Source organism: Bombus vosnesenskii, unplaced genomic scaffold (genome assembly GCF_011952255.1).
Source record: "Bombus vosnesenskii isolate JDL3184/JDL3185 unplaced genomic scaffold, Bvos_JDL3184-5_v1.1 scf7180000013316, whole genome shotgun sequence".
In the NCBI taxonomy this organism is placed as follows: domain Eukaryota; kingdom Metazoa; phylum Arthropoda; class Insecta; order Hymenoptera; family Apidae; genus Bombus; species Bombus vosnesenskii.
In genome coordinates, this window is record NW_022882962.1 from 2,627,318 (window position 1) to 2,649,943 (window position 22,626).

General features: G+C 37.7%; 4 protein-coding genes across 8 annotated transcripts in view; 3 read left to right on the top strand and 1 right to left on the bottom strand.

The window, feature by feature from the left end:
* The first annotated feature begins 623 nt into the window (after positions 1–623).
* Positions 624–3,959, top strand: LOC117235336 (RWD domain-containing protein 4). 3 transcript variants are annotated; one of them, XM_033497242.1, is made up of 5 exons: positions 624–662; positions 787–974; positions 1,157–1,266; positions 1,343–1,538; positions 1,610–1,976. In XM_033497242.1, the coding sequence occupies exons 2-5, from the start codon at positions 870–872 to the stop codon at positions 1,775–1,777; spliced, it is 579 nt and encodes a 192-aa protein (XP_033353133.1). In that variant the 5' UTR covers positions 624–662; positions 787–869; the 3' UTR covers positions 1,778–1,976. The 3 variants fall into 3 exon arrangements, with proteins under 3 accessions (XP_033353133.1, XP_033353134.1, XP_033353135.1); XM_033497243.1 differs by lacking the exon at positions 624–662 and adding an exon at positions 3,254–3,959 and having other exon boundaries at positions 697–974; positions 1,610–1,804; XM_033497244.1 differs by lacking the exon at positions 624–662 and having other exon boundaries at positions 697–974; positions 1,610–1,804; positions 1,936–2,066.
* LOC117235333 (RUS1 family protein C16orf58 homolog) lies at positions 1,905–4,227 on the bottom strand. The gene is made up of 9 exons (XM_033497236.1): positions 4,027–4,227; positions 3,800–3,957; positions 3,535–3,695; positions 3,265–3,457; positions 3,088–3,203; positions 2,778–2,974; positions 2,445–2,704; positions 2,198–2,384; positions 1,905–2,123 (listed from the first exon to the last, which is right to left on the bottom strand). Exons 1-9 carry the CDS (start codon positions 4,094–4,096, stop codon positions 2,071–2,073), a joined length of 1,395 nt encoding a protein of 464 aa, XP_033353127.1. The 5' UTR covers positions 4,097–4,227; the 3' UTR covers positions 1,905–2,070.
* LOC117235334 (TNF receptor-associated factor 4) overlaps positions 3,284–22,626 on the top strand; it is a 39,462-nt gene continuing 20,119 nt past the window's right edge. The window contains exons 1-2 of one of the 3 annotated variants that reach the window (XM_033497238.1): positions 9,278–9,543; positions 9,880–10,159. The gene's annotated coding sequence lies outside the window, so the exon portion shown is untranslated. Of the gene's footprint in view, positions 3,372–9,276; positions 9,544–9,879; positions 10,160–22,626 lie in introns of those variants that run through there. The other 2 variants (XM_033497239.1, XM_033497241.1) reach the window with 2 other exon arrangements.
* On the top strand, positions 5,743–6,780 carry LOC117235338. Its single transcript, XM_033497247.1, has 2 exons — positions 5,743–6,169; positions 6,275–6,780. Exons 1-2 carry the CDS (start codon positions 5,788–5,790, stop codon positions 6,610–6,612), a joined length of 720 nt encoding a protein of 239 aa, XP_033353138.1. The 5' UTR covers positions 5,743–5,787; the 3' UTR covers positions 6,613–6,780.

The window sequence follows — 22,626 nt, forward strand, 5'->3', positions numbered from 1 at the left end:
TTTTTCAAATTAATTATCATTGAAACAAAATATGAAGAATAGACTTACATTTTTAGCCTTTTGTAACGGCATTAGGTCTTGCCAAGATTATAGACAGGAGTGAAGATCGTGTGAATAATCTATAATAAAACGTGAAATGATTTATATCTTGTATATTGTTCTTATAAATAGTATTATGATTTAAAAAGCTTGATATAACGAAATAGAACTTTGTTGAATTTAGATCAAAATGATGAAAGATATAAATAAATTTATAAGATTAAAACCAATTACAAAATAAAATTTAAATTACAAATTTTACTCCAAGAAGTTATAATATATAAACTACTATGGTTTGGGGATGTCTTGATACCACGATCTTCGATAACGAATAACACTCCTCACCGTACATCCATCTATTTTTTTTTTTTTTGCTGCAAATATCTTACCATCTACAGAATACATTACGGCTATCAGTAGACCGTCAGAAGTTCTAACAACACAATCGAATATATGTTTGCCAACTTTTACAAATATAACAAATGATAAACTTTTTAAATGCAATTTAACGAACTTTAGTGCCTCAATTCCATTTCAATTTACGCCATTTTAGATTGTAGAGGGCGCATTGATACCTCTAATTTTTTATACATTTCGGGACATGGGACGCAAAGTCTCATAAGGTAATAATAGAATAAGTACTACGGTAAAAGAGAATAAGTACTTTCCAGCGTGACGCAATGTGGCGCGCATAACGTGATCAAGGCAGCACAATCGATTTAGTGATAGCGACTCTGTCTACTATAGGTTTTCCTAACCTCAAAGTAACGTATGAGCTGTGCGTGTAACGAAAAAATTAGAGTATTAAAATCAAACACAGGAGAAAGGAGATGGGCGATGCCGAACTTCAGGAAGAGGAAAGAGAAGTTCTTCTTTCGATATATGAAGGAGATTTGGCTTTTAAACAGTTGACACCTACTACGTTTCAATACAAGGTTTGCTCTTTCCAAAAATTGTGAAATATAATCACGATTGTACTCTTAAATCATAAAATATAATTCTAATTTCTAATTTTAAAATAAATCAGTATCGATAACGAGTAGATCGTGTTTATTCAAATTTTATGACTTCTAAGTTATAATCCTTACATATTGTATAACATTGACTTTATATATAGTATGGAGAGGACAATGATATGAAATCATTTCTATTGGAAATTTCATGGGGCACAACATATCCATCAGAGAGGCCTACTATTAACATGAACACATTTTATAACAAGCACATGTAAGTGGAACCATGTTGTTCACTGACTATTCTTGCAGTCTGTTGCTTTTATTAAAGGTGAATGATTGGAATACAGTGTGCAAGAAGTAAAAGACAAGGTGCTGCAGCATTTGGAAGCAGAGGCGAATCAGTGGCTAGGAAGTGCTATGACTTATACGTTATTTCAATATGTACAAGAACATTATACTGAGTTGATCTCAGCACAACCAGACTCTGTAGTTGATCTAAACTTACAAACCAACCAGCTTAAGATAACAGATGAAAATCAACAGGTAAGAATTAGTTATGTTAAACTATAAATTTGTTTGATATATATGAAAGAGGACCAATTTCTTATGCAAAGTTGGAGGAAACAACAAAAAAGCCAAAGAAGGAACATTTAACTAAAGCTCAGAAGCGTAGACAATGGAATAAGGCAGATGGAAAAGGAGAAAGGCCACGAGGATGGGACTGGGTGGATATAGTAAAACATTTATCACAGACTGGCCCTAAACAGGAACAAGAGTCTTAGTTCAACTTCATTGAAATATTTGTACAGGTTAAAGGCTTGTTATATTTTTATAAATTATTGGAAATAAACTGGTTTCCATATCAGTTTTACTATAATATATCACCTGTGATAAAAATTTGTAAGAAAATATTTATAAATAATTTTCTCATTGCCAACAGATAGTTACAAGATATGCAAATAAAATTACTTAAATAATTAACAATTATAAAATTTTATCGAGGTAAATAATATGGAAGGAACGATATTTTAATTTCCGATGTCCTTGCACTTCTCTTTTACCATTTTACGATTTTTTACAAAAATCTCCAACCTGCTACTGGTAATAGGTTTGTTTCTGTCATCCAGCCTAAAAAATAAAACAATATTTATATGAATAAAAAGAATACAAAACTTCTATCACATAACAATAAAATTATTTACCTTTACTTTCAAGGTCACTAATAAAGGCTTTGTATTCGCCCGAGATCAATAAATTCGTAGCGTAAATGCTCTCTATGGCTTTCGATGATTGTATGCGATTATTTGTATTAGAGTACCTTTTATTAAGTACATAAAGTCGCATTAAAGGATACGACAGATCGCTCACTTCGGGTTTTACGAAAACATCCTGGAGAAACGTAATACTTCAAAATATAAGCATTAAAATTCATTTATATGATTTACTTACAAGTGGCACTTTTAAAGACATACAAATAAACAAGCCGCAAAGGCAAGCATGGAAATATGCTTCCAAGACATCATAAGGCTGCGCGTCTTTTTTAAGACATATAAAAATAGTTTTGTTTTGTACATCAATAGAAATCAAGTATTTTCTATCTAAGAAAAGCTTCAATGCAAGCTCGGTATCACTTGTTAAAATTATATCCTCTTTTATAAGAGCCGCGAGGGAAACACCTATTTTGATATTGAATCCACATATGCTCATTGCTGCAAAAGATATAATTAAAGAGCAACAACATGTAGTAACTTAATGCTTGAAAGTAAAATACAACATCCTTACTCGGTTTTGTTAATAATAACACTGATTCCTTTTTGTTAACTTCTTCGGGTTTTGGAATGACTTCATTCGAAATATAACTTTTTACTATTAAAGCTAAGCGATCTTCGTTTAAAGAATTTAAGCATAATGCTTTTACAGCCATGTAATTTGCATATAGATGTATCATCACGAGGAAGAGATACAGTTCCATTATGTATCTACATACAGATTATAATACCATCGGTACATTGATAATATCGTTAGCACGCTTTTTAACAGAATTAAATTCACTTATTACGAAAACAATAGATATATGTCATTAAATATTTACCGTCCATTGTGAAAAATTGAAAGTATTAGAATACCAACAAAGGATGCTATTAAATTTACGCATGTTTCTTGACTTCCGTCTTTAGCAGATACATCTGCCAAATTATTTTGTAATGCCTGTAATGCAAATTAATATGTTATAACTAATAAAATCAAATCTGTTTTAGGCCTTTTGTACCTGATGCTGTGTAAGCGCTGCCCTTGTTGCCCCACCAGCAACACCGACAATCGATTTCATCGCTGTCGAAATGCACAATATTCCAAGTGAATAGGAAGAAAAATAGGGTAAGAATAATTCTAATCCCATTGCTAAATCATTAAGAATATCAGCAAAAAGCCTCCATTTTTTACATTGTCCATCTAAATCTGTCCTAATGAATGAAAGATAATTGCTGCTTTTGTAGAGATTAATTAGAAGTATTGTATTCCTATATATGATTTTATTTACCCATTCCACCATGCAAACACAATACGACCAATCATTCCAGTCCCATCTTTTAATATCCATGTTATAGCTGCTGCTAGCGGAGTAGCTGCCGCTTCACCTACACCTACCCCTTGCATGATAGAATGTGTTGTAAGTGTACCCATTATGGTACTTGCAAATGCCTATAACAAATAAAAGAGTAGTGATAATGGTGTAATTTCGTTCGTAAACAGTAGTTTCACTCATAAAATATAAATAACGTTTGCAGCTTTCTATGCAAACTAACCTGAACTGTATCCCATATTTGATAAGGAGTGTAATCAGGGTGAACGCTATCGGGATATCCTTGAGGTAAAAATACCTCTTTTACAATCGATATGAAACCAGAATAAAAAGACTTCGTTCTAGTTGTGTCTGATAACAGTTCGGTTATCGATTGCTCGTCTGTAGACCAAAACGAACGATAGGTTAGGTAAACTAACAGTGATGTTTGTCATGTCAGAATACAGTTACCTTTTGATTTGACGAAAAACCTATCCTTCTCACCCCCGTAGGCCTCGCTGAATAGTAATCGTTCATGCATCTTGAAGTGCACCGAGATTACGTTGGTTTGATTTGAATGCACCGTGTGAAAACATATGCACTTTTATTAACGATCATAGTAGCTGTTACATTCTCTACGGGCGATTACACCTGCACTATAAATGCGACAAAATTCCCTAATATTCTACTCAGAAGATTTCATAATCGAATGTTTTTGAAAAAAAGCTTCCGTAATGTGTAAAAATGTACAAAGAAGACAACAAAAATACAGTTTTCTTTTTTTTTTACCAATCAATATTATGCCTTAATCTGAAAATGATATTAAAATGAAAAATCTTCTGTTTCATTATTCGAACATTTTTTATATTTCACTTTTGCAATTTTTTCGAGACATTCATATCTGGTAAAATTATAGAAACGTCTTCGATTATTCCATTCAATTCGTTTATACAGGCATCCAATCTTCTTTTTACATTCATTGCATCAAATTTTACGTTCTTGTATAAATTAATCTTTTGCATTTTGTTGTGGAAGTCGGAAATTAGGTAGTTCCCACGAATTTCTGCACCACCACTCATTCGACTTGTCATCGAGTGTTTGAATGATTCACGTTTATCTTCCGTACTTTCTGGTAGGTCCCCTTTATATTCGGTCAGTTCGTTTTCCATCATTTTGATTTCTTGCAATGTTTCCTTTTTAGGTTCATTTTTAATTAATTTACTCATCTGACGGCCTTTTCCTCGAACTGCATTGTCTTCGCCATGTGCGTAAGTGTCTAATTGGAAAATGTGACCATTTTTCTGTTCTTTCATATTTTTTAATTTCACCTTTTCTACATCAGGATCAAAAATTGTGCGAATATTACTCTTGGATGAAAATTTCATTTTCTTATTCAATCTCAGATTATGCACCTTAGTATGCGATTCTGTTATGAAACAATTTAAAAAGTTTCGTTTCCTTTTACAGTCCATTCTTAAGTCACACTGAACTCCGTGAGAAATTTTCTTTTTTCTTCTCTTCCGTACAATAGGCTTACAATCTGTTACTTGCAGTTTTTCGTTCGTACAAACGTTATTTATGTCTTCTACATGGTTAGACGTTCTATCATCAATTTTCGTATATTCTGTCATATAATCATTTATCGAATTATTTTTAATGTGACTTGCAAGAACCTTTGAATTTTCTGAATCAGTAACTTTATCATATCCTACATTATTTGAGAAAATGTCAAATTCACTTCTGCAACAAGAAGAATGTCTGCAAGCAGTTTCAGTTTTCTGAAACAACTTTTTTTCTTTATCAAGACTGACATTTTTAAGAGCACTGACCTCGTCCCGCAATTTTTGTACTTTAAGATTTACAACAGTTACAATTTCTGCAATCTTATTTAAACTATTTTCTCCATCTTGGGCCTTGCAATAACAACGATTTGGCGTTGCTTGTTCTGCGTTTGCTGACATGTTTATTGCTATTTTTATATGACGACATATTATACGTTCGAAATAAAAAGTCCAAAATTATAAAGCCTATTTTTCAACATGAAAAGATAATTTTTCTTCTGTGTTACATTGGATGTTTGTTATATTTTTATATGAAAATAGGTTACAGGTCCCTTATGACATTATCATGAAGTAAATTGAGATTCGCACGTTGCTCATTTGTTTCTGTATTTAATTAAAAAATGCAATAAATACATATTTTTTTGGAAATTGCAAACATGCTGCATGTTTTATGAGGCGTAATATGTCCGAAAGGTATGTGAAGGAAATTTTAGAAAAGCTGGAAGAAATTGAGAAATTGCACGGGAAGTTGCGTCGTTTGGTACCTCGAGTAAAAGTCTATGAATCGGAAGGCACAAAGACTAATCAGTTCATTATGGAAAAAACGAACGATAATACAAGATATTTTCTGGAACAAAACCCTATCGACCTCTGTCAGAGATTAGAAATTGCAAGAGAAATGTCTAAAGACTTGATAACCAAAGTAAAGAAATTATGCGAACCCAATGCAAAGACCAGAAAATATTTCAAAAAGTTTAAACATTATTCTAACAACAAATGGGAGAGTTTCAAAGACTATTTGTCGACCATGAATGCATCAGACATTATCTTCGGTAAAAAAAAGCAATAATTATATTAAAAATATAATAATAATTAATTGTTTAATATTCGAAATAGATAAATATACTTTATTCGGTTATCGTTATTACAATTTCTAGTAAGTAGAGGCTCTCAAACATCAGAAGCCAATTTACCTAGGATGATTTCAGGAAGAACGTCTTCAACTCCTATTCCAAGAGTAAGCCAGATTTTTGGAAGAAGAAGATCCACACTGAGAGATCTACCAGAACAGTTATTAGCGAGTTTTGGTTATTCTCGGGATTCTAATTCTGTAAATGAGAGTATAGTGTTAATGCACGACCATGCTTTAGGTAAAGATGAACCGCATAAGGTGCAGAAAATGTTGATCATTCCAGACCAGGAAACTGAAACATTGAGGGTCGTTGCATCCGCAAGAAGAGTCTCGGTAGGAGGTAGCGATAAACGGTCTTCATAAATCACCATGAGAATACATACCAACATTCAATTTGAGCAACGAGCATTTCTCTGATCATATCTAGGACATTGACGTGATCATGTTTTACAAACGATATCTATAACTTCCCTCGTAATCAACACTTGTAATAAAAGAGATTACAACGGACGTAAAATATAAGACATTGGATCCAAGAGAAAAATTAATATCACGTATATTAAATATATTGATATATTAAATTATAATATTTGTATATACAAAAATTGAACTGCAAATGTTTACTCCTTTATGGAAAATTTGAAAGTGCCAAAATCCACGTAACGCATGCTTCTATCGAGATTCTATTTTTCGATTTATATTAACAACAATATGAATTTGCATAAACAATCCCAGTGAAGTAATTATATATACTGCGTATATTTAATATATATTTTTTATCTGTTTAAAACTTACCACCAGTGTTGCGAATATTTCGCATTACCGTACTATACTGCCATCTGAATCCGACTGGAGAATGAACATTGCCATACTCGAAGTGGCCAATGGAAAAGAACGGAAATGTTTGAACGAAACCTTAGAGTGCGTGGGCTGGCAGATGGGGGTACCGGAAAGGCGGGTTGCACAGGAAGTCACGGAGGTTCAAACATTACGATCACGAGTAAATCCTTCGATCGTGCTTAATTTAATCCCCTATGAATCGAGTTCGTTTGTAAATTAGAAGGAAACATCTAAACTTTAATATTACAGGTTTACGTTCAATAGTCATAACTTAGTATATCCGTTTACGTTTCATGTTTCCTTAATTTAATTGTCGTCTTTCCTTTGCCGTTTCCGAAACGATTGAAATATAATACAAACGACTTACGATTGCGCATGAAATTTAGAAAAGGATTTTGTAACGTAACTGCAACTTCAATGCTGCTTATGTACCATAACTAATCTCTTCGTTTTCGTTTCTAAACGATTAAGGTATGACGTGAACGTGTTGTGATCGCATATCTAATTAAAAAAAAGTTTTATAACAATTGCAAATTCAATGCTGTTTACGCACTATGAGTAATCGATTTCAACAGCGATCAAATAAATTCAGATATTACACCGCGGTTTGTACGGATTCCAATCGCATCGATGGGCTATTAGAGACTTTGCAGAAAAATTGTGTCCGTAACGCGATTTTCTATGGCGTAAAAAGTGGAACTCTGACTTGCACATACTGAATTCTTGCTCGGGGCGATGAACAATCAGCACTGGTAATGGGTCTAACGGTTTTTCCTAGGGGGAAAAAAATGTGTTTTCAGACATAGAAGCAAGCATCACAGATATTTCTGTACGCCGAAAAACGAGCTTCTTTGCGAAAGAAGCATTGCTTTGCTATTAATTTTTTAATCTCGATTTGGATAAAAGATTTCGCGTTTGTACCTACGTTCAGTGTAATTAGAATATTTCGAAAACAACAGCAAGATTTGAATATGGGAGAGCGAAGAGAATCGTAACAGGATAAAACGTCTGCCAGTTTGAAGCTTCGCAAAGTGTATCACGGTATCAGGAGGATAACAGAGGCTTGGTTCTGAAAACAAGAAGCGTCTGATAAACAAACCGGGCGCACTTAAGCGAACCGGGTAAAAGTGCGAATAAACGAGCGTACGAAGAGCGTGCCGCCACCGTTCCCCGTACCCCTTCCTAGGCCCCCTGCTCGTTTTCCAGTCAACGACTTCGTCGGATGGTGTTGCACTTGCGTACACTGTTGCATGCGGGAAATATGGTGTGCCGCATACACGCACGTGGGACGCGAAGGTGGGGCTATGTCTCGCAAGCTATTCCTGTACACTGTACACTGTACACCATGAAGTCGCAAGTAGCATAACAACGCGGCCCTATTCGTCGTTGTGTACGTTTCGTCGCGGCAAACAGATAGGGTGGTGGATTGATAACGCAACGACATATTGGAATTTCGCGTTCTACTTTTTCAGCCGTTAGGGGTTCAGCTTGTAGGAACGTTTACAAGACTCCATATCCGTTTTCATTGATCGCCGATGGTTCTAACGAATCGAAGAGAGAAAGGATTTGTCGAGTCGCATTGAACGTCGTGTGATGTTTCGTCGTTAACAAGTACAGAGCGAGCTCGACGATTCCTAGAATGACCGTCGTTGCTTCAATGTCCGTTTATGGTGCGAATGAAAGGACCAGAGGATTAAGGATTTTCCTTTTCAAATTTCGACCAGGCGAACGGACGAACACGTGTTTCGAAGCTTTATGTTATTCGTAGCTGGGTCTTCCTCGAGTAAAAGGTCAGCATGTTTGTACAGCGAGTCTGCTGCGAGCAAATTGAACGTCGGTGATTTGTCTACGTACGCGTGTAGGATGTAAATGCGTTAAGAAATTCGTGGAATGTTTTTAAACACCTGGCGAAGCTGCTAGAAGCCTTCGATATGAAAGCTACGAGACAGCGAGTTTACGAAGGAAAATTAATATCGCGACGGCACGGGGCACGCGACTCGACGAGTCACACGGTATTCTTCTCTTTTCCTTTCTTTCCTCTATCGTCTTTTGCCCCTCCCCACCGTTCCATAGTTTTGTAATGCCTCTCTGTCTCTGGCACTTCCTGTGTTCCGCCACGTTCACCTGACTGCCGGCACCTGCCTTCATAACTATCTAGGTGTACACAGTGTATAGAAGCGACCGCGTATCCTATGGGACTTTAGTTTCCCCGCTCGTTTCATCAGCCACGCTGTGCTCTCTGGCTTGTGCCTACTGGCGCACACCTGGAAACACGTCGAGTGCGCTACACGCAGTCGATGTTACGCTGTCGTTCACCACGGCTGGACTATCGAGCTTTTCCTCTCCCGCTGATAACAGTCGCTCCTCGAACCGGCGAACCTACCTATCGACCATTAGTGTCCTCCGCGACCACAACTGGTTTCGCTTCTCCGCAACTACCATTTGGATCGAGAGGTTCGAATTTAGAAGTATATATATTCGTTTAAGTAATTTCTCTAATTCCTCTAAGTTTCATATTTCTTCCATATCTTTCATCTCTTCTTTGAAATTCCTTTTTGTCCCTTCGTGTCCTTGGTTTTCTATACTGGGATTTCTTAAGAGCGAGTCCCAAGGGATCGAAGGTCGGCTTAGATCTCGAATGCCAGGTATTAAAAAGTCTATTGCGAACGAACGAAAGTTTTTCGTGCGAGGAAAGACAGTGGGGCCTTCGTTTAGATAGTTTCCATTGGAATCGTCGATATTGTTTAATTAATAGGCGACGTTTCTATTTTGCATGTTCTAATTGAGAAGAAGGAAGAATATTCCGTGGAACGTTTCAACGAGGATGGCGTAGAAATTGCTGGTTCCGAGGGAGCGTGCCGAGCGATCTTCTTCCGTTTTACGAGCCTATACTCGGCTCGGTATTCGCGAGTTCTTGCGGCAGTGAAGGATTGTTTAGTGTAATAACGCGTTTCTCGAAGCTTGAGAGGTGTATGTTCGTTGTAAAGTGACTGTTAAACTGTTTGCACGTGGAGCTGATTTGTTATCGTCGGGTTTAGTGCTCTAGAATGTCATCTGGATTTCGTAGTCGGTGAGTAAACCTTGCAACACACGTTTCTTAATAAGACCAACTGCGTTTTACTCTTCTTACTGCTCTACGGTAGTAGGTTAAAGTCAAAAAATTATATTCGTGAAAACTTTCTCTCCGCGTAAACCTTGCAACACACGTTTCTTGATAAACCCAACTATATTTTATTTTGCTTACTGTTAGTAGGATAAAATCAAAGAATTGAATTCCTGAAAACTTTCTCTCCGAGGATAGCGGATTAAAACCGATGCTTCTGATCTTTTCTGATATTGCTATTTTTGCTTTCCACGCTTATTGAAACGAACTTAATGGATATTTTTGAAAAGTATTATTACTAAGGATGCTTAGGAATACTAGAAGTATTGTTATTAAGTATACTTAGAGATATGATTTGAAGATATTAAAAGTGTTAGGGAATGCCGTAAGGTATTCGCGATCGATAGAAACGATCGCTGACGGGAAATCCCAGGGTCGCAATTTGAAAAACAAATTTCGGACATTGCTAGTCAGGGCAGGTAGAAAAGGCTATTGAAACAATGGGTGCTCGCGCGTTTCTTCTCATAGGCGACTGTAATGGCGTCCCTTCTGGCGTAAATACGCACGTGTTCCGGCCGCGTTCCAAGATCGAGCAATTTCGATTTTCCCATGCCGAGCTCTCCCACAACAATTTTCTTCGTGAAACTTTAATCGCGCAAAATAACTACACAGAAGATTCTAAACTTCTTCCAGTATTCTTATAATAATAATAATTCTTTTTCTTTTGTCATCAACCCGACAGTTTCTTCGCTTATATAAAACCGAACGAAGGTGCCTTCTTTTGAATTTCTACGCTTGTAAGTCCAATCTTATTCTCTTGTTGTTGCAACGAACGAGTTTCGTTTTTTTATTCCAATCGCAAACAGCCGCCAGCTAATTCTCACCGGGAACTATTCCATTTTCCTCATTCCAATCACCAAGTCTAATATCGTCGATTAAAATTTTCCGAATTACGTACATACCTGTATTCGACCGGGTTAATTACCAGCTAACGATTGTTAAATTACACCGATCGTAGAATATATCGAGGCTGTAACGTAACAAGGATGCACTGTGATGTATAAACCGGCACGGTGAATTATTAATTTGAAACAATCCGATTGACGAGTGAGAATAATGGGGCCACATGCATCAACCATTCTGCGGACTGTTTACCTATTGCCGCGTGTGCTGCTGCGGCAGCCTCTTACAAAGGAGCTCGTACCTACCTTCGTTCCTCGCCTACTGCCTGTTAAATGGCTTGTTTCAATGGAAAATACGCCACTAACAAACGTTAATTCAATCGCATCAAGCATAATAGGTATTTGCTCCTTCGACTTTCTACGAGGATTTGACTTTTCATTATTCTCTATAATTCTTCCTTTACAAATCTATTAATTCTCTCGATCTTCCGCGTTCACCTTACTTTTCATTACTCTGCACAACTTTCAATTCGTAAACTTTTATTTCTTCGATTTTCTTTTAACTTTCCACGTGGACCCTGCTTTCCATTATGTCGTACAGTTTTCTATTTAGAAAGCACACGATAAAAGAGGAAATGAAATCAGCGATAGGAAAAGGGAAAATTTGTACGAAAAGTATAGTAATGACGGTAATATTGATATTTGTATAACAACATTATCCGTAATCCAAGAATGGTACTGACTCATGAATGACGTTGAATAGCTACCAACGTAAGTGATAGTACTAGTAAAGTCCAAGAACTTTCTGTTTTGTGTATCAATATTGGCTCGATGAGACCAGGTATGTTAAATATCGTACATAATCAGTATTTACCTGAACCAAGTCGTTCGTGCAAACATGCATATTCGCGATACATTTCGAATTACGAAATACCTGAAAAATCACCTTGTCTGCGCCTGTAATACGTTCCAAGAAAATCTTCTGCGATTTCGTCAGTGGAAAATCAAAGGTTACATGAAGAAATTCACAGTCCGGTCTTTCGTTTCTGCGAACGCGGTCGGATTGAATGAAAGAGAAAAAGGAACAGAAATAATAGAAATAAAATTGGACGATAGGATAGCAAGAGTGCATCCGATGACATTTTCCTCGCGGCACGTTCACACCTATCTGTTGGCAACGATCGCGCGTGTGCATACGTGTTACAAACGCTTCGTTACGTTCTCGAAGGCAACCTCGAGGCCAGGATCCCCGACTTTCTCTCATCTCGTCGCATCCATCTTAGGTGTGCGGTTGCATATGCACGGAATGCAGCCGCTGACCGATAAACACGCGTGACGATCAAAACGATCGAGGCTGACCGATTACCAAGACCCGTTTTTGTATGCTTTCGTATTGGTGCCATCGATGTTATCGGTTGATCGTTTGGTATAGAAATTCTAATTTCTAATTTCGCGATTCATTTTTGAAGATTGATGCACGTGCACATAGAAATTGGATTTTTTTTTTATAGGAACAGGGGATTTAAATTTGCTTGGAATTTTCCGTATTAGATTTATGTTAGTCGTGTTTCGTGATGTCAGCTTAAGGGAATGAATTAGTATGGGCAAGGGAACGTTGAATTACGGTGGTCGCGCATACGCGAATAGCACGACGTTTTGCGATAGTAACTATTGTAATTAAGGATTCAGTGCGCTTCGTGTAAATTTAAAATCGTTTGCTTCTGTTTTATTTCGACTATTTTATTAACGTCTTCAATACTCGACAATTAGCATCCGAGGCTTTAGAATCTGAAAAAATATTCGCCAAAAAGATTGATGATAGTTTTGGAGTGGAATAAATCCTAAATTTTTGGTTAACAATTTAATGGTTTAAACAATAAATTGCTTTTTACGATTAACAATTAATTTTTCACATTGGGAAGTCTTTAACGTTGAAAATAAAAGTATCTTCAATTTTCAGTTAAAAACAGTTTGTTCCAAGAAAGCAAAGAAAGTGGAGAACGTTAAGAAAAGTCTGAGAGGTTGCTCTATCTTTTACGATATTTTTGCATGGAATATTTGAAGATCTTTATGCAAAATTGGAAATCACCGTGAATACGAAAACTGCTTGGAAACGTGTTACTCTGATGGCTAGGCCCCGATGCACCGCGGCTGCAGCTGCCGTGCCGTGAGTGCTGTGACAGCTGCAGCTTTTTACTTACTGCACTGGTTACTCTGGTTTCCATGTGCGGAAGACGTCGGACGCGGTATGATCGCGCCGGTCGCACGCCACTGCCCGATAAAAAGGCCGTGGAAAAAGAGAGGGAAACGACGCTGCCGACGTAATATGATATCCCATTACATGATAAATAACAATATATAATTATTAGGCAAGTTTTTGATCCTCGCATCAAATTCATCGACCTTTAGGTTCTTTAAGCAAAGATTGATTACTCTTATTCGAATGTTGAAATCAATTTACATGTGTACATTATCGGTAATAAATAATGCGAGTAACTTTCGCCCATTTGTATTTACCGATCGTCGAAAATCGTTCGTACGGTGTTATAGTAATAAAATATAAGGTACCGTAATAAGAACAGAGTGTAGTCATTATCTGCCTATAGCGCATAATTTTTGCCTGTGATTAAATCAACGTTCTGTGAAAAATGAACAAGCGTCTGGATACGATATTTGAAATATACTGTACGTGTAATTTACGTTGACTAATTTCATCGTGAGCGTACGTAAGATGTGCAGTTATAAACAAATTTTTAGACACAATTTCCTGTTCCTAATGTGATACTTGTCGAGCTTGTAGAAAATAATAATGCAAGAATGTATCGTAATTAATTCCACGCTGCTTGGACTCGTAGTCCTTGAAATCGAGTATTTCGATAAAGACATTTAATATTTCAGCGTTTAACTCGCGTAGTGGGCGGCGTGTCCGCCGTAATTCCGTGTCTTGTTTGTTTGCAAATTGGATGGAACTGAAAGGCAAAGGTCTGTGTGTCCCGGTTCGTTCGATAAAAAAGCTGGAGAAGACGACGTCTCAAGGCATTTCGTTGCGATTTTGTTTTTGTCCAAGCTGAGCATTTCAAACGCGCAATTAGTAATTTCGTCAGAAACAATCGTCTACTCGCTCAAAATCCTTTCAAAATCATTTATCGTGTACGGCCATCAACGCGATGCATCTAAAGTAAAATATGCTCGTCGTGTATAATGTAATAATTATGTATTATATGTTCTTCTATAACACCCAACAACACCAAAATCTACCTACCTTTTCAAAGTATCCAGAAACGCGTTCCAAGCGAAAGATAGTCGAATCTGGATACTTGAATATCAGCCAGAAACGTGCACTCTGGATCCTGACACGGGTGTGAGGGACATCTGGCCGGTGATCCTGCTGCCGATGATACACCCGATGCAGGTGCATCCTCGATCCGTGCAAGCGGGCGCGTGATTTCTTCGCTATTTCGGCCTGTCGTGAGTTGAGTTAGGTTTCTTTCCCCGTTGCTAGCCGGGGGTGCTTCCACAATTGCAGCAAACAGATGTTCTGCACGCTTTCAAAGATGTTCCACGTCTGGGAGTATCGTCGATCCACGAACAAGTTGCCACGCAGTTGCATAACTATCCGCTTTCTTTCTTCACGAAATTGCATTACTCGCGGAAATGATACACTCTCCTGAGTCCAGATCCCGTCTGTCGATTAGATCGATGAAGGGAAAAAAGAGGAAAAGACCATAATAGCGATCGAATATGCATTAGGTACGTGTACACGCGTACATCGGAAGCGAATTCTTAATTACACGATGGTACCATACATAATTACGAAGATGAGAGCCGAGCTGGAAATAAGAGAAAAATGTCGCGCGATGATGAGATAGTTCGTGGTTAGGGTAAATGGAGAAAATGCACGCGGAGGTTTCCGTTTGAAACTGGGGGCAGGAGACTGAGCGTTAGAAAGAGAGAGGATCAATCGAGAGAGCTGTAATTTCTTCTCTTTTAAAATTTCCTGATACGCTTTTCGCTTAGGTGAAAATTTGATTCGCTTCGTACGGATGATCGTAAAAAAGTATTGGCGGAAGAAAGCGATGCAAATTTTAAATAGGCATGAAAGAAATTACAATATATGGAGCGGAGGCAGTAGATAGAGAATCAAAAACATGTAATTGGAGAATGGCAGAGCCGATGGAATTTCTTGCACACTTCGTTGTTCATAAAGAACTTGAAAAATGTAGCTAGAATTTTTCTAACAGTTCCCTCGTCTATGTATATCTATGAAACTCCCTGTTTCGCGACTGAAATCTAACAAACGTAATTATTCAAATTTATCGTGCGTGAACACTGAAAATTACGTAGGTATTTTTATACCGTTTCGAATCCTTCAAATTACGTAGTGAAAGGGTTGAAACGAAGATACTTACTGAACCAAGGAGCCGACAAATTATGTAGGTTGTTATCCGTGAATGGTATAAATTTATGTAACAATTCGTGCGTGCGCTCGTAAAATCAGCAATGTAATAACCAGAATGGGTTTTCGTTAAAAAAAAAAAAAGAAAAAAAAATAGTTAAAGTTAACTGCGTTTCTCGTTTTCCTCGGCGGGTGAACAACGTGAATTCGAATTAACTGTTGTTTTATGCGAATAGCTGACGCACTTGCAGCACGAAAGGATATATTCGAGAAGGTTGGTTGGAGGTTGAGACACAAGATGAACTGGTGCCTATCCTTTCACTTGGCCGTTTTGTGATACGAACCTCCCTACTCACCAGCGTATTCGCTGGTACGTGTTTGCGTCCGTTTATCCTTAAGGCCGATTACACAACTACGCGAATACAGGGTGTCCCGTTTGCTTGGAATTCCAGAAATTTTGTTGAAACGGTCGCTAACATCTCCATGCTTTTTCTCGATACAATTTTGCTTCCAACCAGAGAAACTTTTATCGACAATCGAACGTACTACGTTATTGACGATTACCTTTTGGATTTACGTCAAGGATTTATCAATGCAAAGGAAAAACACGTTTATGAGAATCCAAAGAACAAGTTAAGATTCTTCCAGTCGTTCCCCGATCATAAGCAAAAATCTTGTTTGTTTGTTAACAAGACGATTGAACCACCCTGTATATGGTTTCAGTCAAAGTTCATTAAACCCGCAACAACTTTCATCATTCTCTTCAACACAGTATTCACCCACTCGAATACCAACTTACTGCGACCACAACAAACATCAACAACCGAGCAACCATCTTCGCAAAGTAGCAATTTGTCTAGTGAGAAACAAAGGGCCATGACAAATTAGGACAACAGGAATTCTTGGAGACGATTCAAGGTAGCAGAGAACGATTATAATGGCTGTACGAGGTAACGACTTTCCCAAGTATCACTAAGAGACAAGAAGGTGCAGTTAAGGCGATTTGTTGAGAATTCGCTGAACGTTGTCAGTCCCGCTTTCGTGTTAATTACGTGGCTCAAGTGGAATGCATAGATTCCATCGACAAACTTGAACTCTCGGTGTAGAAGCCAACACCGTTGAGATTTACCTATCGATCGAATTCACGGGAGTTGGAGGAATCGAATAATTTCACGAACCAACGAAACGTATGTATGTATCTGTATGTCTGCCATATAGTGAAAAAGTTCGAGTTTCGTAACGAGCAGGGCGACGAGCCAAGCACAATGTAATTGCGCCGGATAACCCGACCAACCTCTCGAAACCGGTCATAATAGTTCCGACTTCCGGTCCTCCGAATCAACGGGACGGCCATGGTTTTTGTCGGTGAATGGAAAGGATGTGTTAATTAAAAATGACGCCTTGAATACGTTTACAGTGTTAGTGGGATCATGACGTGGTTTGTGAGCTACTTCGACAGAATGGTGAGGAATTATTCTTTCTTTCTTTCTCTTTTTCTTTTTTGGAGTAGGTAAAGTATCTATCTTTTTGACGAGGAGGGTTAAGCCTTTTTTTAAGAAAGTATATTTTGAGTGTTTAACGAGATCGCAGTGACTTACAGTGGTGAACGTATTTACTCAAGTACATTCAGCTTGATTCGACAAATTCAACTCAGTTTTATATCATGATAGCCTTTATTTCTATTTTGTTCTCTTATAATATAGGATTCAAAAATATATTTTTTGTACTTCAAAGCATTAACGAATTCAAGATTGAAGAAGTTGAGATTACGAAATGGAGTCTGTTAACATTTCTTATGGTATAATTCATAATTAATAATTATTAACTTTGAACCGCTAAAGGGACTCTTAATGAAACTGTGAAAATTAATAAGGAGATCCATATTAGCTCCAAATATTTTCTCCCTTGTTTTACTTTTGTGATAGGTTTGATACTATACATATTTTATTTCCAATGTTTCGTAAAGGCTCCAGCCTATTAATTTCGATTCCACGAATATTATCATCCAACTTATATATCAAATAATTACAAAAATTTCACTTAGACACACATTCGTATCACTAAACACCTATTCCTCGTTTACAAGAACCCATAAATTACGATACACGCAACAATATTAAATACCCGTATAGGATCCAAGAATCTCAATGGAACCTTCTCACACATTCTTTTTCAACGAGGTAATAATATCATATAATCCATTATCGTTCCCCACAAGTACCGAAGAGCACGAAACATTGAATAAATCTTGTATACGTGCAATTAACAACGAGAGTATTTACGTTGCTCGTTCATTGTACACAGAGTCCCGAGGAACCTTCGGGATACCTGCTATACGTGACTACATTATACCCATCCAGGACCACGAGATTTCCCCCACCAGGTGTTCGGGGAAGGAGCAGATGTACACGTGGCGCAGGAAGTTTAGTTTTACAGAAAGAGCAGCTGACCGATGCCGTACATTCCTCGTTAAAGAGGATGGTCTCGGTGGTTGGCTTCGAAAAAACGGGGTTGATCGCTCCACGAGGAACTAGTATGGCCTAGATATACACCCACATGTTCACGCGGAAACGAAAGGGGCCCCCTTTGAACAACCAGTCCATTAACGTGCTGAGGGCACATTCATTTCCTCGATGCACGCTCTCATTTCACGTTTTAAGGGATGCTTATTCGACACGGGGAACGAGCAGCTCCCTACTTCTTTTTTCTTTCTCAAGAAAGCATTTGTGAGAACACCGTGGTGCTTTCCCCTGTTATCAAAACGCTATGACTAATTCTATTTTTCGTTCTCTATCTACTTGGCGTAGTTCTATTAATATTTATTACCGAATGAAGTATCGTTTGGTTTCATGGTCGTATTTTATAAAATATTTTTTCATTTTTCTTTCCTGAAAACTAGATAACCTATTATGATCAATTCGTGTATAATATATCTAATTAACAAGCCTTAATTAACAAGGCAGTTGAATATGCAACACCGTAACTTTCCAATCCTATACTTGGAAAACTCCGTAACCTAACGCTACAAGCTCGAAATCGTAACCAAAGAAAGACGGAAGAAAGGGGAAAAAAATTTGAAAGAGTTTCCTTCAGGAAATTCACGATGGTCAAAGGGTTGTAGGTGCAATAGTTTTTGTGAGAAGTTCACGAAGAGAACCGGAATGAGAATACGAGGCAGAAGTTAGACCATGAGAATGAGGTGATGGCAAACGAGAGCAGAAGGTGGCAGAGGAGGCTGAGGAGGAGGCAGAAAAGCTGCCGGTCAGATTGTGAGCCAAGGGAGGAGGGTTGCAGCTGCTGTGACAGCTGCACACTTCCCAATATTATTCGCCGGGCTGTTCCTATCCTCCGAATGGTCCCTCACATCGACTCTCCAGGTGCTGCTAGCATCGGCGCCTCCAAAAATCCTTCTTTGTTCCCTTCGGAGCGCGTTGGACCCACCTTATGCGCGATCTGTTGCGTTCAATATCGATCGAGAGTAAATTTCGTCGATTTTATTTCCTCCTGTGACGTGGAACAAATGTATCTCAAAAGCGTATCCAACGTAGGATTGATTTTTCGAAGAGGTATTCGATTCTGAATGTTTGTATCGAGGGTCCTTTTTTCTTCGATGCTCGTGTGGAAATCGAAATAGTGTCGATGGATCAAAAGAAATCTTTTGTATCTTCTGGAGTACTTCGTAACGTTAGATCACGAATTGTTGCGGGGAATATCGATATATCGGTAATAATAGGTAAATTAAGATGGGTTTATTATATTGTATAATATGGATGATTTATTTTACAATTGTTAAAGGAGCATTCTGCGTAGAAATATTGAAATCCATACCTTCCTGAATGGTTATAAATGTTTAGAATTTTCGATGATTCATATTTTAGAATTTTTTCATTATTCTATGCTTGAGATTATTTCATCGCATGGAAGATTCATCGATAATAAAATTCACTGATTCCTCGTTTCGTCATACGAAGATTCGTCTTACTCGATTTCTGAAGAGAAATTTAACTCTACACCCTTTGCAATCTTTATATTCTTAATTTTTCCTTATTCTACGCGTACGTGTAGTAATGCACATCTTACATAAAATAGCGAATATTTATCTTTACAATGTTCTCTTATTCTGCGTTTAAATAGAATAATCCAGATCTTATGTAAAATAGTGTTTCATTGTCGATTATCTTTAAATCTAAATATGCACGTCTCGAACCTATTCTCGTTCCAAGCTGACCAGCCTTGCAGCATAAAAAGCACGCTGGTGCACCACGATTATTGCGTAACCATCAACTTATTCAGGTCGGTCGCTCGACCTTTCCCCAGTATCTACCTGTGCCGGATGCAAAACTGGACTAAACGTCAGGGGAACGCGTGCCAGCCTTACGTGTCTGCTACGAACGTAATCGCGATTTCCCTCGCGGTTGCAGGATGTTCGTGCACCAATATAGACGGAAGTCCATGGAGAAATCACGAGACTGTCAGTTCCAAACTCGTCTACGATAAGAAGATGTATCGTGGCTCAAACGTTTGTGGCATCGTGCACGCAACTTTCTATTTTGCTCGTCGCTTTGAAAGGTGACGATCGACTATCGTTGATACACTGTAAATATCTGTGCATTTATTAGGTAATTTAAAAACGCAAAAATCTACGGAGTGCGCATAATATGCAAACAGTTTTGTTGCTATTGGTTGATAAGGAGCTGAATTTCAAAATTGTTCGTATGAAAAATAATCGTTATATCGTGGTATTTCTCTGTGATCTTCGTTCTTCACGCCTAATTTAGTTGACTTTCATGCACATGACTAATTTCAACGGATGATAAAGGGATGTGGATGAGAGGACAAAGGGTAGTTTTTTCGTGAGTTCCGGTTCCATTAGGGTTAAGTAAGCTGACACATACGTTTCTGATAAGTCAGCATCTGGGGCCGTGTTTGGAAATCGGAGAAACTGGTTATTAAGGATATCGGATCCCTTGACACGAGAAACGTTACGCACCAATTACATTAGTGCGCGATATTCTATCGCAAAAGTGGCCTGAATTGTGCTGTTGGAAAATGCAACGGTCTGCGACTACGGTTTTGCTTTTCGCGTTTTGTGATTCGAACGGTTAATGGACAGAAGTGATTTTTCACCTTTAACGGTGAAATCTTCTTGACTTAGCACATCTGGCTTTTTTGCAATCCTCTTTGAAACAAAACACGAGTGATTTTTTAAATGTCAACGTAGTGAAATCTCTCTGAATTAACGTGCTCTATTTTTTTCGCAATCCTCTTTGACAAATCCAACCTTGTGACAAAACATTCAACTTCGACATTTCTGTTCACATTCTAAATAGTATAGTCACCTTATTGACGTCTTAGGAACAGGAATCTGTCATCTTTAAGACATCGTGTGATGTATTTTGAAGTGTTTATTTTAAGATGTCAGATTTTTATAAATATCTTATAACAGATATTTTATCAAATTTTTCCTAAAGAAAAAATAATACAAATTCATTTTCCTGTTTAACATCTAAAGGAAGGGGAGTCAAACGTAAGCTGGTAGCATTCTAGAAATGCAAACAAAAATCTGTGAAAGAGGGAGAATTTCGAGGGAGAACTGTCGAGACTCGTGCAAGTTTACCCTGAAGAAAGAAAGATTTTGATCTAGAGAGAAAAGAGGGGAAAGACACCTGCCTGGCGTACAAGAAGGGTCGGGAAGGTGCATGATCGTGAATATCAGTCAGTAAAATTGCAGTACGTCTTCAAAGTATTAATGCGACCTGACATGGCACACCTGTTGCAAACTTCAAATAAAAGAATCCTCGAGTATACAAATTTCAAGACGGCATTAACATTGTCTCCTATTCTTTCCTTTGAAAACAAAAACTTCAAGTAAAGTAATAGGTATGTAAGTAGAACAGTAAATGAACGGAAGTATTCTCGATAAAACGTATCCAGTCAAGGTGAACAATGCTATTAATGGCCTGGTCGACGGTTTTAAATAACAATTCTTACAATTCACTTCGACTACACTCATCGCAACCTAAAAGTAAAACCATTAGTTTGGTAGGAATTTTTGCAAATCACATGATACGTAAAATTGGAATATTCATATGATTTTCTTATAAATTCCTTGAGATAGTGCTTAAAAAATAAATAAGAAGGTCTACAAAGAAGCAATAGATATTCTTTCAATTCATTACAGCTTTTTAAATAGATTTCATTGTTCTCAACAGTGCAATTGCATAGCGTTAGGGGTTACCATAGCACGAAGCTGAAATATGCGCAAGAACATATGTCATGTTAATTAACGTCGACAGAAAGCTGTTAGAGAAGGACGTGCTTCGAATTCGACATGGATCGTTCCCCTAAGCCCTAAAATATACACACCCCGCAGAGAAGGGCGAGACACTCGTAGTTTATCTGATGGTCACCTGGAATTTTCGAAAAAAGCAGAAACAGATGGTGTAACCTCCGAACTACGCGGGATCTGGTAAATTAAAGATTCAAATCTTTCGTTTCTCGAACTTTCTGAATGACCATAATGAATACCAACTGAAAGGGTGAAGTCACTGGTCAAAACTGTGTCATTTAGACAAGATAGGATAACGAATGGAAGAACTGACTAACGCGTTAGGTATTAGAAAGCAGATCTATGATATCGGTGATATAAATTCTTGGAATTGTAAAACTCTTTATTCTTTTATTTCTGACTACCATTATAGATTCAAATTGGGAAATTGAATTACAAATAAAAATTGTTCAAAACGACGTTTCACCCTTTCGTAATTACCATTATCGCCACTGTTATTGCATATTATTATATCCAAAAATGACCTTACCAACTGTATATTGTCTTTTCCACGATTTATTTACATTCATATCCGTTATATGGTCCTATTACTACACTCTACTTCACGTAACAAAATGAAGTTTTCATTTTACTATCATCAACATACCATAAAAGCGCAAAGAGACCAGGTATTACAAAGGTGGCCCGTTTTCGACTGTCCTGACGAGATAGCGTCTCACGAAGATCGAAGGCGGAGTCTTCGCGGATGTTCCTTGTTAGAACGCTGGCGTACCGGTTCGTGTAGCTGGCCAGAAGGCTCGATTCCGGCCTGGTGGGGGGAAGGTCGAAGAAGGCCGCAGCTGGCTAG